We start from the raw sequence: 17,398 nt of genomic DNA on the forward strand, positions 1-17,398 counted from the left end.
AAACATGGTTCTTTCATTAATCCTAGGGATACCATGGCAAATCTTGTCCCAAATGTGCTTTTCTTCAAGAGGCAACTGGACTTTCTGGTTTTTCTTTGAAGAAGTTTCATTTCTCATCCAAGAAGCTTCCTCAGCTCTGAACTGGATGGTGGGGAGAAGCTTCTTGGATGAAGCTTTTTGGATGAGAAGCGAAATGTCTTCAAAGAAAAACCAAAAAGTACAGTTGCCTCTTGAAGAAACACCTTTGGGACAACCATGATCTGGATGACTGAGAATCTCCATAGATACAGCAAATCTCAAAATTCTCGTATGAGGTTGTCCTCCTGCTTTCCTGGATTCTTTTATTTTTATTCCCATATATTTTTATGCCTTATTTTTACTATTTATGTCTGAAATTTTTATACTGTGATTGGTTTTAATTATTATTCTGTTTGTAAGCCTCCCAGAGCCATTTTTTAATGAAATGGGAGGTTATATAAATTTGTTAAATAAAATAAATAAATCCAGCGCCTAGTAATTCTGCCTTTACTTGCAACATTTGCCATTTTTCACAAACTTGTTCTCTAGAAAGTCAGAGCTCAGATTGCATCGATAGTTCTGGCACTTACCTTTTTCTTTAATATCCTTAATAGCATTTCAACTGTATTAAGTAATGCCATTGCAAAGTAGCTAGGTTGCATACATTCAGCTGCCATCTAATGACTTTCAAAGATAGATGGTTTTAAAATGGATCTGCAATGGTATTAAGTTAAAACATGTAGTCCTTGAAGACATGACTAATGTCTGTTATCAATCAGGAAATTAAAAAGGAATAGATAATGAAACTCAGTGATCCAGGAACCTGTAAAGAATTGATGGGAAAAAAGTACACCTGTTTAAAACGTGGTGGGGGCTTTGGTGCTTGTATATGCTGTACAGTCTTCAAAAAAGGAAGAACTCACTTGGATAAAAGAATGGATTACATTAAGAAACAAGAGGCAACTAACGCTGGAAGGCCACGATATATAAGCAGGATGGCACATTTCCTTTGGTATGGAAAAGGCATAGCACATAAATACTTTCAGATACATTACATGAGACAGGTACTCTTGATGGTGTGGAACAAAATTAAGCATCAGAATTATATGGAAACTCCTATCTGCGCTCTACACTAGAAATGCTAATACACCCAAATTTGATAAATATGTGGAAAATTGTAGTATATAAAGATATATTAAATGAGAAAGGAGAATTGAAAAGCAGATAAGAATTGATAGAACAAGGGGTAGAACTGGAGTGGAGGTCATATTTACAAATACAGTTGAAGATATACACAGGATGTGAAAACATGGGGTATTAATAGAGAGTTAACAACATTAGAGAAACTGTTGATAGGGATTGATGATAAATTGATCAAGATGTTATATAGACACTTATTAGACTATAAGCTGGAGGAAGAGCATGTTAAATGGTGGCATGGCTCAAAAATTTCGGACATAACACTGAATTGGCTAGATGGCAAAATCTCTGGGGAATAAAATAGGAAATTAACATTGGCTACATCATATAAGGATTTTTTTTTAATAAAGTTTTGTTTGGGTTTTCACACACAAAATACAAGCAAAACATCTTTTTTGAAAATAGCATGGTCCTGGGTTGAATTTCTTTATACAGACAAAAACTCAATTTCATGCTCCTTTTTGTATTCTATTCCATATCTTGTTCTATTTTATATTTTCTATATAGTTTTTCCCCTCTTTTAATTTTCTCAATTTTATTTTGATTAGCTCATCTCAATTCAAATCATTATATTTATAACAGAGAGTTGCTAACTCTCTGTTCTGTTTCAATTTCATATTATCTTTTCTCATTAAACAAATTTTCTCCTGTAGTTACTAATTGGAGTATGACACCTTTACATCTTTTAATTACATCCATTCAACTCTTATTTAAACTTCAACATATACCTTAAGTTTATGTCCTTCAATATAATACATAATACATAACTTCCAATCAAATTCTGCTTGGTACATTCTTATAATACACACTATATTCTTTAAAAAAGAAAAATTAAGATTGTAAATATATGTAATTATAAACCCTCATTCCATTCCATTTCAGTTCTATCATTAATAATCATTAAAATCTTAACATCTTTAACACTTTTCAATTAAATATCATACTTCCTTAAAAACACATATAATCTTCATAATTAATTTTTCCCTTATTTCTCTTCACATGTTTTATAAATCATTAAATATACTTTTTGTTAAATTTATTTATTGACAAGCATTCCACTGAATTACAATAGCTATTTTATCAGACATTTTAATCATACATTGTTTCATATTTTCTAAAATTATTTCTGCTTCTAATATAACCATACTATCTTATGTACCTTTGCAGAATCCCCTTTTCCATTAAATTTTCACCCATTATCTCTAAATAGGCCGTTTCTCTATATTTTGCTTCTGTCCTTTATAACTTCTTTTCCTTTCTTCCCTCTCATTTTCTCCCTCCCCTTTTTACCCCCTTATCTCTCTAGTTCTAATTCTCTCTTCTGCATTTCCCTCTTCTGTTGCTTTCTGATTTTACACTTATTTTTCACTCTTTTTTTTTTTTGAGTTGTTTTTCCCAATCTTAAACTTTCCATTCTCTTTCCCCCCTTTCCTTTTTCTCCCCCATCTAAGATTACTTGTTCATTAAAAGTGGCTTCTTCTTTGTCGCAATCTTCTTGTTCTGCAGGCATTTCTTGTTGTTTCTCATAATTCCAATTCTCCATTTCTAAAAACTGAAATACGAAGCCAAAAGAACCTCTCCCTTCTTGTGCATCTTCTTTGTACTTTTTAAGTTCCATTTTCAGTTCTTCTAAAAGTGGAGTCATTTTAAACAGTTTTAAACTGTTAAAACTGTTTTAAATTGATTTTACTCATTCAAAACAATAACAAAGAATCCAGAAATCATCAAGTAATCCAGATAGTCCCGAGTTATATCTTCTTATTTCTTTTTCAACTTTCTCTTCCTGGGATGTTTGTTGCGATATTTCAGTTAGAATGTATCTTTTGGAATTCTTGTTGAGATTTTGCTGTAAGTTCTTTTTTAATTCCAGGCAGTCTCCTCCCTTCCAGATCCTACCCTTTTATTCTTTTTCTCTCCTTTCCTATTTTCAAAAGCTTTTAATTATCCAGAAATCTTTATTATCCCTTTGACTTTTTATTTTCAGCATTAAATGCCTATTGATGTCAAAGTGGATTTTTTTCCAATTTCTTGCTTAAGTCTCTTAGCTGTCAGTATAGGAAAAGGAAAAAAACAAATCTTTTCCCCTTTCTCTCTCCTTTGCAGCTTAAAAATCTTCTTAGGGAACAATGTTATTGGTTTTTAACAGCTTCAATTCCAGGGTACCTTATTTGTTGCTTTTGCTGTTTGACCCGGTCAACCAAAACTTTCTCTTCTTATCTTCCTCCTGCACATTCTTTTCCGGTCGAGTTCTTCTTTGTGGTAGCTATTTCTGACCACTGCTGCAACCACCTTTGGGAAAGGGAGATGTGGCTCTCCTCAACCCTGGCAGGGTTCTTCACCACCTCTATGGGGTGGTTTAGCCCTGAAACCAGCCGGCACTGGGCGCTCCAGCGGCGCACACGGATCAAAGCCTCACAGAGACAAGGTTTTGGTCTATCGCTGAAGAAGCTCAGACTGGAAGTCCATACAAGGAAAATTTATACAAAATGTTCTACAGGTGGCATCTTTCTCCAGCAAGACTTGTTAAAATGTTTAGAGACATCACCAAAATGCTGGAAGTGTAAGGATTTACCAGGTACATACTACCACATGTGGTGGACATGTAATCAAGCAAGGAAATATTGGTGACAGATTCAGACATGGGTAGAAAAAATGGTGGGAGAACATATCCAATTTAAGCCAGAACTATTCCTCTTAGGAATAATACAGGTCACACCAAAGGCATAACATATTTAATCATACACGTACTCACAGAGGCGAGAATGGTCTATGTACAATATTGGAAGAATGAAAATACACCACCAGAAAGAGAGATAATAAGAAAAATACTGGCTTGTGCAAAACTGGATAAACTAACTCTAGAACTGAAAAATAAGGGGGAATCAGAATATTATGATACTTGGAATAAGTTTTATCAATGATTGCAGAAGAGAGGGAAAGGTCGGAACAAAAATAGTTAGGACAAATAGACTTAGATTGTGAATATACTAATATGAATGTTAATGGTTCAGTAATATCTTTGTGTGTATGGCAGAATGATGCCAGAACAGTCGCACTGTGTTTGATATTTATAGTTGTAAACAATAAAAATATGTTTTTTTAAAAAGGAAGAACTCAAACTAACTGCTGACTATAACAACATTCAAGCTTTCAATTTTCATTTGTTTCAATCCTCCCATCTTCCTTATTATGTTAGCCAGTTTTTTTTAATCCTTAAGATGGTAAATTCAGGTCCACAGTCAAATCCTCCATAGTTATACTGTAAAGTTACAAAGTATAAATAAATGCATGGGGCAGGATGTTTCTTATGCTAAAATTATGGAAAAAGGGTCTTGATGCTGCATTTGTTTTCACCTTGAGTCCATATGTTGGCTGAAGGAATCAGGCATTCAGAATTAGAAGAAAGAACTCTGAATTATTTCCTTAAGTAATTGGGGAAATCAGAAATAAAAAAAGCCATAAAAGAGTTTTGTGGGACGCTTGTGCTGTGGAAAATACTGCCATCTAGTGTTCTTCCTCAATAACACCTCCAGTGTTTCCCCTTTGGAGAGCCTCCAATGCTCTCCAAAGGGAAACACTGGACCAGCATTGGGGAAAAACGCATGATACATCAGCTTGGCTCTTCATCTCACAGTGATTCCTTTCCAAATGTGTAATTTGTTTTCCTTACAAATTATGAATAGAATAAATGAATTTCTTCCTAACCATCCTTCCTCCTGCACACATGCACATCTTAAAATTGGTTTATCATGAATTACGGTGTACCTGGCACAGAGAATTTTTTTTCCTGGGTAAATGGTGTAATCATACTCCTTACATAGCAATTGCTAGGAAAGAGACAGATTAGTTTTTCCTAGCATTTCCCAATAATACATGTAGCACAAATGAGATCCAGAACTCAAGGCTGATACACTATCTTGGGAATTTTTACTAAATGACAAAAATAGTAACAGATTGTCCATAGTTGTACAAATATTACTCTGAAAAAAGAATTTTATATCTAGATGTAAATGTTTTTTGATAGAATGTTTAGAAAGATTAAATATCACCGATTTTGCTAATAACTTAAAAAGAACTTTTGAACGTGTACTGAGGGCTTCATATCATATTAGAGCTTCAGGTCACTCCACCCCTGAATTACAGATTCTGCTGCTTAAAAAGTTAATGTTGACCAATCAAGTTCCATAATTTTAATCCACTGTTTTATCCAAAAGCATGATCTTTCCAGAAAGAAAAGTAACTACATTATTTCTGTAGGAAAAATACATGGAAAATTAGAACTGCAGCTGAGTGATGTGGGAAATTCCAAACCAAAGAATGATGCTTCTCTAATGGACATACTGATCTGTATGCTATCTGTCAGATGATACAGTATTATATTTCAATTTCAAATATGTATAAATTGCAGATTTTTTCTTTTTACAGCTAAGGAGAAAGCCTGCAATTGATTTTCATGTATACCTTTATAATCCATGTATCTCATTCTTATGTATTCATATTCAAATACAAAGTTTACAGAAAGTACATTTCACACAGAGAGCATGACATTTTAATTATCAATTTTAATATCTCATCCAACTGATTTTAAGCAATACCACCAATTCTGGCAAGATGTTGTGCTAATACTTGTATTGAAAAAGTATGCAAATCACAGTATAATCCAGATTCTTTTTCTAAAATTGGACAAGATTAATAGTTACTCTTTTAATTAATTCTGTATCTTTATTGCACTTCATTGGAAATATTAAAAAAAACATTTCTACTAGATCAGTATAAATTTCCTGATACTAATATTATTTTGTTCTGCTAAACATTACAAAGAAAAAAAATGTAGTTTTCCTGCTTAAAAAATGAACAAAACCCTTTGATACTTAATTTGTTTTAAATATGTGTGTTCCAGGAATAAAATAATGTTTTTTCATCCTAGAAACAAAATGCACAAGTAAAGATTGTTGTGCTCTATATTATTTTAAGCATGCCACACGCGAATACCCAGTTTTTCTAAGCACACTGAAGTCACATGACATATTTTCAAGTGATATCAACAAAACACATCTCCTGAACCGTTGCAGAAATCTCTCTCTCAAAAATAAAAATCCAGCCCTTAAACAGATGACTGTATCATTAATCTCCTTCCTGTAGTTTCTTTACTTGTGAACTATAATTACTAGCAATTAACTAAAGTTCACATTTCAAAAATAATTATTGCCATTATTTTGCTAAGGAAGCAAGGTCAATAATTGCAGCTTACACCTCTTGATGAAGAAATCAACCCCTTCTAAACAAAATGGGATCCAATTGCTGAGTAGGTATGATATAATCAGATGGTTGTAAAATTGATATCTGCAGTAGCAGAAATCTCTGAGATCAAAGTACAGGTAGGTAGCACAGTCTTCAGGCTGCAAAATTTCCCTTCCTTTCCCCATCACACGCACAATATTTCTTGTTTAAAGGCAAGTGATCTTTAATATTTTTCATGCATGCCACTCATATCAGAGCGTGACATGGACTGGAAAGTGCAAATGTTCTGGATGTAGCCTAAACAGGCAGTACAAAATCCAGAGCTGTATGAGGAGACATAGAAGTCTTTAAAAACAGCAACCAAGCTTATAAACAAATTTGTCTTGGAGACAGTTTCTTTGAATTCAGGAAATCCTTTTCACATTTGTTAGAAGAACCACCAGCAGAACAGAATATTTAGAGAACATAACGAATACTTAAACAGGACTAGCTAATAGCTATTAATAATTAGCTAATAGTCTCATCTTAATCTGACATGAACAATATACCCAGTTAGCTAATTTTCCTGTGACTATGATTTGTGTGGAAAATTAGACAATGCTATGCTACCCTGTTCTTTATTTTACCTTGAGGAACTCAAGATAAACTACCAGCTGTAAATATAAATGCTTAGGTGGCTTTGTAAAGTAGGTGTTCAAATAAAACATTTATTTTTTTCCTTTCCATTCCAAGTTAAGAATCATCTGCCACTAAGTAAACTTCTGTTATATGGCACATTTCAATGTTTTATAATAATAATAATAATAGATTATATTCTGTCTAATACATCTGGGTATTAGCTATGCTACGAGTGGTCTACTGTGTATAGTGTACTATTTTGGATATATACAAAGGCCAAAGTTTATCCTGAATAGCAATTTCACTGAGTACAGAACTAGATCTAGTCATACAAGTACAAAGGTCTCCAATGTGATATTACACATGGGAGAACGTACATTAAATAATAAATACCATTAATCTATGATTTATCAGGCATGCTGAAATTCAAGTGGAAACATTCAGAGAAATAATTTTCAGAATTTGTGACAAATGAATAATTAAAATGTTTCAATCAACTTTGCATCAAGACTTTGGTTCAACTCAGTATTAGACTTTCCGGGTGACTTTAAAAAAGTCACTATTTTATTATCTGTTTTCTTGTGTCTTTATAATGAGAAACATAGCACCCTACTGCACAGGATTGTTGTACTATAGCTACAGTATATAGCAAAGCATATTAACTAGCAGAAATCAAGTAGGAAATTGATTAAAAATGCTATAAATACATGTTTTGCCAATGTTTTTTAAAAACTGATGTATAGCACCTCCTTTGGGAATAAAAAATAAGATAAAGCAGCACATTCTGAAAATAGTATTTAGCCATCTCGTGTTTCTGTGTATTTAACAGACTATCACAGGAATTTGAGAATCATCAAATACAAGAACATGATCTTATAATATGTACTATTCATTTCTGGGGAAACATCATAGATAAGATCACAGAAATGTATTGGTAAAAAGTATAAATTCAACAGCTTGAGGTTTTGCAGAATTTGGCCAATGTCACCAGTTACCCATGAGTGCACAATGACTGAGAATTCATATGAATTCATAGGATATTCCTGCCCATTGCTGCTGGATGCAAAGCTGATTAAAATGTTAACCAAGAAAGCATTTTCTTAAACTAGGAGAATTAACAAGGGTTTCTTTTTTGGCTTTGTATGTGCAGGGCATGTTCATAAATGCCATCTTCATGATGATGCATCATACATGGGGAGGTAGTATTGTCCTGACAGGAGAATGCCTTGCTTAACATTTGGATAGGCTTCAAGACTTGACTTACAAGATCATTTGTAGCAGATATTCTCAGTGCTTATTTTATGGCTTAGTGCCATGGTTCCTAAACAGTGCACCATGGCACCCCAAAGCATGGCAGTGCATTCACAGGGCACCATGGGGGTATTTTGCTAACCAATTAATACACGGATGTTTTATTACTTAAGAAACAACACCATGGGATTATCTACTCATTAAAAACTGAGCCAGGTGCCACAGTACCAGTTAGTTCTCACCTTACAACCACAATTGAGCCCAAAACTTAGGTTGCTATGTGAAGCATTTGTTAAGTGAGTTCTGCCCCATTGTACGACTTGTCCTGTCACAGTTGTTAAAGTGAATTACTGCAGCTGTTCAATGAGAAACATGGCAGTTAATTGAATCTGGCTTCCCCATTGACTCTGCTGGTCAGAAGGTCACCAAATCATGTGACCCCCAGGACACTTCAACCGTCATAAATATGAATCAGTTGCCAAGCATCCAAATTTTGATCATGTGATCCTGGGGACTCTGCAATGGTCGTAAGTAGGAAAAGCATAAGTTCGTTTTTCAATGCTCTTGCAACTCTGTCACTAAATGAATGGTTGCAAGTCGAGGACTACCTAAAAAAGTAATCCTCGACTTATGACCACAGTTGAGCCCAGAATTTCCACTGCTAAACAAGACAGTTGTTAAATGGGTTTGCCCCATTTTACAACCTGTCCTGCCAGTTACATAAATCACTACAGTTGTTAAGTTAGCAACACGGTTGTTAAGGGAATCTGGCTTCCCCATTGACTTTGCTTGTCAGATGGTTGCAGATGGCATTGAGACACTGCAACCATAAATAGGAATCGGTTGTGAAGTGTCCAAACTTTGATCACGTGACAAATCACATCAGAAGTGTGGAAAAACGGTCATAAATCACTTTTTTCCAGCGTGGTTGTAACTTTGAGCAGTCCCTAATGAATGGTTGTAAACTGAGGACTACCTGAACATGATTTGGGAACTACCAGAAGCACTGTGAAAAAAATTACCGAGACACCAAGGATGCTGTGAATTAAGAAAGTTTGGGAACTCCTGGCTTAGTGACCTTATTTTATTTTAGTAAACCGAGGATATTCTAAGTAGAAGTTTCTCCAAGCAGAGTTTATCTAATTTCATAGAGGTTTTTTATGTTAGAAGTGCAGGAGTCAACTAATAAATAAGCTTCAAATTTCTGCAGCACCGATATCTTTCCCTCTCACCTATCATAATTATTTCCCCATTCAAACATTAGATAAGTGAAATAAGAAAATCTAAGATCTATATGTCAAGGGGATACCACAAAGTTAACTCTCTGGGGTTCTGAAGAAATCATTGGATAGATAATTGTCATCTGAACTGTATTTTCAAATGTAATAGCGGAAATGAATTTGTTATTGACTTTCTTTTAGTGGGAAAAAAATAAGGTAGGTCATTACTTTAAGATAACACTGTCTGATTTCCTTGAAGTTGTTACACTTTCCAAAGGAATTAAAATTTTGACTGATAAGTAATTCTTAATGTAAACCATTTTGAATATTTGCAGCTGAATTGGACAATTGTCAGAATTTTCAACCATAATTATGAAAATTTCCTCATGATATTTAAATAATCTCAGTGTTCAATATTATACAATAATTGAAAGAATGCCTCAGGACTGCATTGCTTCAACTAAGTAGATTCAATTAAAATAAGTTCATCTAGCTATAATTGTAGGACAAATCACCCTAGTTGTCTTCTATAAATCATAATCCTTTGTTAAAATATACCCGATCCAATTCTGGACTCATTTCTTTGATCTTAGCTTGTAATTCTGGCTCCAGACGAGTTACGGACATGGAACTAGGAAGAAAAAATAACAAAGACATAACATATTATCCATGATCAAGAAGTCTTAATCCATTTGTTTACTCTATGTCATATGCCCCAGGAAATATCTTACATTTTATAATCCTTTAAAATATGGCGCAATAGTTACTGTTTTCCAATTAATATTTTCTTCAATATTATCAGAATGAGTTACAGAAAAGATATTTCATATGCTATTTTGCTAAGTTATCTTCATATAATTTTATATGATATGGCATCTTAATGTATCAGAACAAACCATTATGATTTCCCTTGTATGTGAAAGCTGAGCTAGAAGATCATGTATTATACGAGGCCTTTAAAATGTATTCTTAGGTACTGTATTTGTCTCCCCTTCTACAAATAAAAGTTATTAGAACTGATATGAGAGATATTTCTATTCTGAGGTTGAACAGAGTCAATCTTTAGTTTTTTGGGTTTGGTTTGGTATTTGACCAAGTTGATTTTTCTCACAACCTCCAATTCCTCTCTCAAGGTTTTAAAATGTACAGAATTTGGAGTGGGTGAGGAGAAGGTTGCTTCACCTGATAGCTGAAAAAGAAAAGGAAGGGAAAAAAGGATTTTCTCATGAATCTCCATTCTGGTATAAACAAAGGGACATCCCAGAAGCATGAAGTCCCCTTTTCTGGGATACAAAAGCAGCACAGTGGAGAATGGTTTTATTTATGGGAGGAGCCCCTCCAAGTGCAGAAAGGGTGTTGGCCTCCAGATTGCATGCAGTCAGGCAGAAAAATCTGCTGCAGCTGGTGACACCAATTTTTATCTCCTGTTTTGCCATTATGAACAGTTTGTGCTCCTCCAATTCCCACCCCAATTCCTTTCTCCCAATTCTTTCTCCTGCCTCCCCTCCTGCTGAGGCTTTCACCAATTATCTTTCTTACTGAAAATGTCTCCACTCTCTTTCCTCCCCAAACTGATCTACCCTTTCATTATTCTTCCTCTGCTTGCTGCTGACCCTCTATCTATTCTTGATGCTATTCCTCCTGCAAGGGATTTTGCCAAGTTTTTCTCCATTGGCTGCATTTTCCATTTTCTCCAGTCATTCCCCCCACCCCAATAACTCTCTGACATGCCTTTTTTTTCTAATGTGCTTTTTTCCATTTTTTCTCTCTCTCCATCTGACTCTTCCCAAGCCTTTTACGTCAACATGCTATCTAAACTTTCTCTCCAATTCATCCTAATAGCTTTCTTCTTCCTTTCCTGGATGTTTAATTCTATTTTTTTCCATTTTACTTGCTTACTGCCAGTTCTAGTTTGTTGTGTTATGACATGTTCTGTTTCAAAAGAAAAGAAAAATTGCAGCATGTGTTCTATCAGTACAGTAGATGGAATTATGGCACTCAGTATCACAGCACCATCTACTGGTGATATTTTCTAAAAAAATACTATTTCAAAAACTACTCAGCTATCTACCATAGTGTACTATTACTATTATATATACAACAATGTGAAATCACAGCTGCCAGTTCTCTAGCTGTTGCTGGTCTTCAGGTTCTTCATACAGGGAATTCTTTCCAAGAACCTAGGATGTCATAATATAATCAACATAGTATATTTATTTTTAAACAAATGTATATGGCTGCCTAATTTAGATTTACAGCATTAACCATCCATGACAAACATCCATGATGGGCATCTAATACAATCAGACTTGCCACTTTATCAGCCCCATAGCAGTCTGGTGGTGGCCCCAGGCTTGCTGACAGAACTAAATTTTTAGGAGCTTCTAGAAAAAGTGTGGCAGCCAATATATCTCTGGAGTGACGATATTCCATATTCCATCAGTGAGAAGGTCCCATCATATCTACTTCCTGCTGTGCAATGTAGATGTAACTGGGGAGAGGCGGTCCTTCAAATAACCCAGTTCGCAAGCCATGTAGGGTTTAAAGGTGGTAACCAGCACCTTGACTGCACCTGCAAGCATGTTGGCAACCAGTGCAGCTCCCACAAAAGAGATGCAATTCAGGCTTGTGAAAAACTGTGTGAGCTACTGCATTTTGAACTTTCTGAAACTTGAACATTCTGAAATTTTTAAAATGTAGTTTTTATAATTTTAAAACTTTTATTTCTAAATTACTTGGATTTTAATTTTTCATATTATTGATGATATTGTACACTACCCACAGCCCTTCTCCAAAGGAGATGGGCAGTTAAGAAATATGAAGAATAAATAAATGAATAAATACATAAATAAGGGCTGTGCAAATCTCCCTCCCTGATGATGTTAACTAGTTGGGTAATAACATGTCAGCAAGAAAACAACCAAGTTCAGAGCACCAAGGATCCCACAGTTCAACCCTGAACTCCAAGTATTCTCTTCCATTGGAAGTCTCTATGGGTGATATTGCTGGCCTTCCTAGCTAAAATTAATATAAAGTTTATGATATATGATATATAAAATCAGGATCCGAAAATAACCTCTGGAAAAGCTATGGGTAGAGCAAACTTATAGCTTATTCTTCTTGTGTTCCTTACATTCAAACTTATTCTTCTTGTGTTTCTTACATTCAGGTTATAAAAGATAACTTATGGAATGTCTCTTTGTCATGACCAGAGAAATGGAGGAAGGTATGAAGGCCAGAGCAAAAGACAGATTTGCTACTTGAGTAACCAAGGTTTTATTATAAGTTATAAAGTTATAGAAAAAGGACAAATGGAAAAATGTGTATTTAGGACTGAAAAATAGCAACAGCACTTAGACTTACATTCCGTTTCATAGTGCTTTACAGTCCTCCCTAAGCGGCTTAAAGAGTCAGCATATTGCCCCCAACAATCAGGGTCCTCATTTTACCAACCTCAGAAGGATGGAAGACTGAGTCAACCTTGAGCCTGGTGAGATTTGAACAGCCAAATTGCAGGCAGCCGGCAGTCAGCACAAGTAGCCTGCAGTACTGTATTCTAACCACTGTGCCACCATGACTCTTAAAAACCATGGTCTAAATTTGGGCAGGTCATTGGAAATTAAGAGTACTTGTATTCCCCAGAGGTGAGGAACATGACTGTTGAATGAATTGTGAAGTTTTTGGAAAGCAATAAATACATTTTCTCATTTTCATAGTCTGCACGGCATAATATCTCTCACTGTAAAAAAGTAGTAAAGAAGCAACTATACCTTTTCTGTGGAAATAATGCACAGCACAGAGGTGTTGCGAACACCAAGCTGGAAAAGACAAAAGTTAGTATTTTTTAATGTACTCAAAGTTTGGATAATTTTAAGTGGAATCAACTTTGGCTTCTTGAAATAAGAGTTTATCACGTTAGCACACGAACACTAATTCAAATGTCATAAGAACTGGTTACTTAACTCTAGCAGTTCATTTCCATCTCTGAATTCACACACACGATTTATTTATTTGCTTGTGAAATATCTGTACAAAATGGTTCGTCGAGGGGGCCAAGCACTCTTCCTGAAGCTGGCACCAAGTAGGGTGGCAGGTCAGATTGTGTGAAATTCTTCATGTGATCCTTGTGATTTACACACGTGGGTTAATAGGTAACTTATGACCTGGAGGAAAGTTTGCTTTCATAAAGTGATCAAAGAAAAAACTTTTTTTTTCAAAGGTTGAATTCCTTTGAAGATGGAAGATCAATAATGTTGAACAAAAGTGGGAGGGAAAAAAAATAGCGTAATTTTGGATGGGGAATTTGAAATGCCAGATATATCCCTAAGTTGTTAGCATGGCTGCGGATCTGAAAATGGTACTGTTGTTTAGCTGTGTAAGAATAAAATTTGATGATTGCTAAAAAGGACGGCACAATGAAAAACAGGTGTGTAAAATTATTCATTATAAAGTAGGGACAGGGGCAGCAATTGTACTAGCAATCTATGAAAATAGGCATCTTGCCAGGCAATATAAGCAAATCACACCCCTCATTGTTGGAGGGAGAGGATCACAATAATTTAAACCATGACATCCATGGTTCTATTGTGTAAAGGCAATGCTTTTTGCCCAGGAACCAAGCAGAGCCCGTCTGAAAGGCTGATTGTCATAGACCAGAAATGGGTATGAGAAGACACTAAATAGGATTGATATGGACACTTCTTGAGAACTGTAACAAACAGTTGCTATACAGTATCTGTGATTTAGTCAGTTGAGGCACCAAATAAACCATTCTTAACAAAACCTTGATTCTACCTTTGGCTTTCACCAATAAATCAATAGAACTTAGTCATGGTTGGTGGTGAAGAATAAATTGGGTTAATATACTTTTACTCATTAAATCAGTTATCAAAACATCATGATTATGTTTAGCTGTTTCTTAGCAAACCATGCTGTCTCTCTCTAGCATACCTGGACCAGATATTTATAGCCCCAAGATTATTATGATTGAGGCAGAAAGTATTGATTTATTTGTATCATGTTATTTTTTTCAAATAAAAAATAAAAAATAAACCTCAAGGTGGCAAATATATTCAACATATTTTTCTTCTCCTAGTTTCCCCATAACAACAACCCTGTGAGGTGAGTTGGACTGAGAAAGAATGACTGGCCCAAGATCACCAAGCCAGCTTTCATGGCTAAATCAGGATTTGAACTACAGTCTTCTGCTTTCTAACCTGTGTCTTAATCACAAGATCACAAAACAGAGCTAGTACAGAAAAGAAATAATCCTATTAAACAAATTCTTAGAACAGATGTGCTATCATTGTGGCATTTATAAACGAACCACAGGGATGATGATGTAGTTAGGTAAGACATGAAATGTCTGCAAGCAAACAAGCAAACTTAGAAAGCATTGAGAACTTCACAAACTGCAGAGATTCCATAGCAGTGGTTAGTCAGATGCCAAAAGGATTCAGAAGGAGTCATGTGCTGGGTGCTGTTTATATCCACCAAGGTACTCCCTTAAGATTTCTAAGATTCAAACAAACTTCAAAGGTGTACTACCCATGTATGGGAAAAACAAAGACCACAGTAAAGAATTTTAAATTTGGAATTGGAAAGAACCTCAAAGGTATATCTAAATCAAATACTCAAAATAGATATTTATGAAACCCTACAGAACATAGAGAATCTCCATCTGGCAATATTATGCAATCAGATTGGGTTTAGCATTTTGCCTATCTATTGAGTCTTGAACAAGGACCTAAGATAGGCAAATCTGGATGTTTGATGGTGTTACAGATATTGTGGCAGGATGGAAGCTGTTCCAAGTAAAGCTGCCTTCTGCAATTGAGTGATGGCAAATTTGTCAATGCCTATGGTGTTCAAGTGGTGCTCCAGTTGTTTTGGGATTGCACCCAAGGCCCCTATTACTATTGGTACTACCCTTGCTTGCCTTTACCACAGTCGTTCTATTTTTATTTGTAAGTCTTTTTATGTTGTTGTTGTTGTTGCTATTTTGCAATTTCTCACTTTTCACAAAACCTTTTGTTTCCCTGCAGCAAGTTTGTGCTGGAGCAACATTGCTGTATTTGATGAAGACAGGAGTTGACAGCTGCAGAATGATAATGCAAAGAACTAACTTGGATTTAGGGGTAAATTTCTGTTTCAGAAGGAAGGGCTGGAAATTTTTAGTTTTTAATTTGTACAAAAGCTAATTAAGACTAAGACTTCCTGCCTCCAGTAGGCCATCATTTCTTCCCTCCCACAATCAAAATCTAGCATCCCAATCTGAGAAAAGCAAGGAAAGGCCTTGGACTCTGGTGTTGCACTGCCTATTTAGCAGATTTTAACCTCTTGCTGTGAACACTGTGAAGTTTCCTCCCCTTTTCAAACATCTTCAGCCTAGATGAAGTCAAATATACATTTAAGTTCCATTCATGGTTTTGGTCCGGCTCTCAGTAGCTGGTTTAGTAAATGCTCTTCCTATTGCTTTCTTGATATGGCTTGCCTTAAAATCTTAAACTTCCTCAAGGTAACAAAGTCAAGGATAAACTGGACTAATGACACAAAAGTGAACATCAGCATGAGAAATACAAACAGGTCACCTCTGAAATTTTTACTCACCAGAAACCCACTAATCCTACTTGAATGGGGGCACTCATCCATGGGAACCTCTGTTAAAAAAAAGAAGCAAAATGATAGGTTCATTCTGAATTTATGTACATAGTTATTGGATACAAACTTTAAATGATACAAAAATATAGGAAGAATGAAGGCTTAACTGAGAATATTTTATTATGAATGAAGTCAAATATATTGGATCTTGCAATATTTTATTACATTTTGATACAAAAAAAATTGTGGATGTTGCAACAATAGCCTCCTAGAACCTTTCCTTTTCCTCTCTTTGCTGCTCTGGAATGATGACTTCATTGCTGGGATAAATAGCAATAAGAAAATTAATATTTGGATTTACATTGACAAGAGATTTACAAGAAGTTAGGAGGAAGGTTTATAAGAGTGTAAACAGGCACACAAGACTTTTTTGGGATAGTCCATGCCAGGCACCTAATGAATCCTGGGGCAGATTCAAAGGGAATTTCCCAGGGTTCTGGTGGGCAGCTCTGTTTGGTGCCTGATGATCAACTGACCATTGGAGGTGAATGAGACTGTAGATATTACTACCCTTGAATTGTTTCTTCCTGGGAGCTAATCCCAGGGGGCACCTTAGTTCACTAAGGCTTTCTGAGAAATCAACATCCAGAAATTATTCCTGGAACACCGGTGGAAGAAAAAACAAAATTATTATCAAGCTTGGGTACATGCCACATGTTGTTGATAAACGTTTATTTTTCCTCCTTTATTACATCCATGGGATGTTATTCAGCATTCTTTTTTAGGGTTACCAACTTCTTATTGAGAGAGCTCTTGAGATTCCTGCACCTGACCTATAGCTCATCTGTATAACATCTTGCTGACAAAATGCTGGGGTAAGATTGATAATGTCTATAATGGTATATTGCTACCCAGGCTGTAATGGAGATGTCATTGATGTAGTGATGCCTGGTGCTTGGAGGCAGAGAATTATCTCAATTATTTCATACATTTGGTTCCAGTGTCTACTTTCTATAACTGTTTTTGCCAACATTTCAATAGAATCTGCTTTCTTGTAAATTAAATCCATTCTTCTGTGTCTTGCATTCTGGACTTCTTTATATTTTATATAACATCCTATCAGATACTTGAAGACAGCTATAACATTCCCCCACAATCATCTTTACTCAAGGTATAACATACTGAATTACTTCATATTCCTTCAGAAGGTTTCCTTCAAGTCCCCTGATTATTCTTCTTGCCTTCCCAAT

At 35.3% G+C, this 17,398-nt stretch overlaps 1 protein-coding gene across 5 annotated transcripts in view; it reads right to left on the reverse strand.

The window, feature by feature from the left end:
• Positions 1–5,762: 5,762 nt before the first annotated feature.
• The window catches only part of SFXN1 (sideroflexin 1), a 34,163-nt gene continuing 22,527 nt past the window's right edge, over positions 5,763–17,398 (reverse strand). For all 5 annotated transcript variants that reach the window (XM_026696395.2, XM_087924502.1, XM_087924504.1 and 2 more), the window contains 3 exons: positions 16,158–16,207; positions 13,319–13,366; positions 5,763–10,179 (listed from right to left, as the gene is read on the reverse strand). In XM_026696395.2, coding sequence (XP_026552180.1) covers positions 10,083–10,179; positions 13,319–13,366; positions 16,158–16,207 — 195 coding nt within the window. In that variant the 3' untranslated portion in view covers positions 5,763–10,082. The remainder of the gene's footprint in view (positions 10,180–13,318; positions 13,367–16,157; positions 16,208–17,398) is intronic.

This window comes from Pseudonaja textilis, chromosome 2 (assembly GCF_049901715.1).
Source record: "Pseudonaja textilis isolate UNSWEBS1 chromosome 2, rPseTex1.2, whole genome shotgun sequence".
In the NCBI taxonomy this organism is placed as follows: Eukaryota; Metazoa; Chordata; class Lepidosauria; order Squamata; family Elapidae; genus Pseudonaja; species Pseudonaja textilis.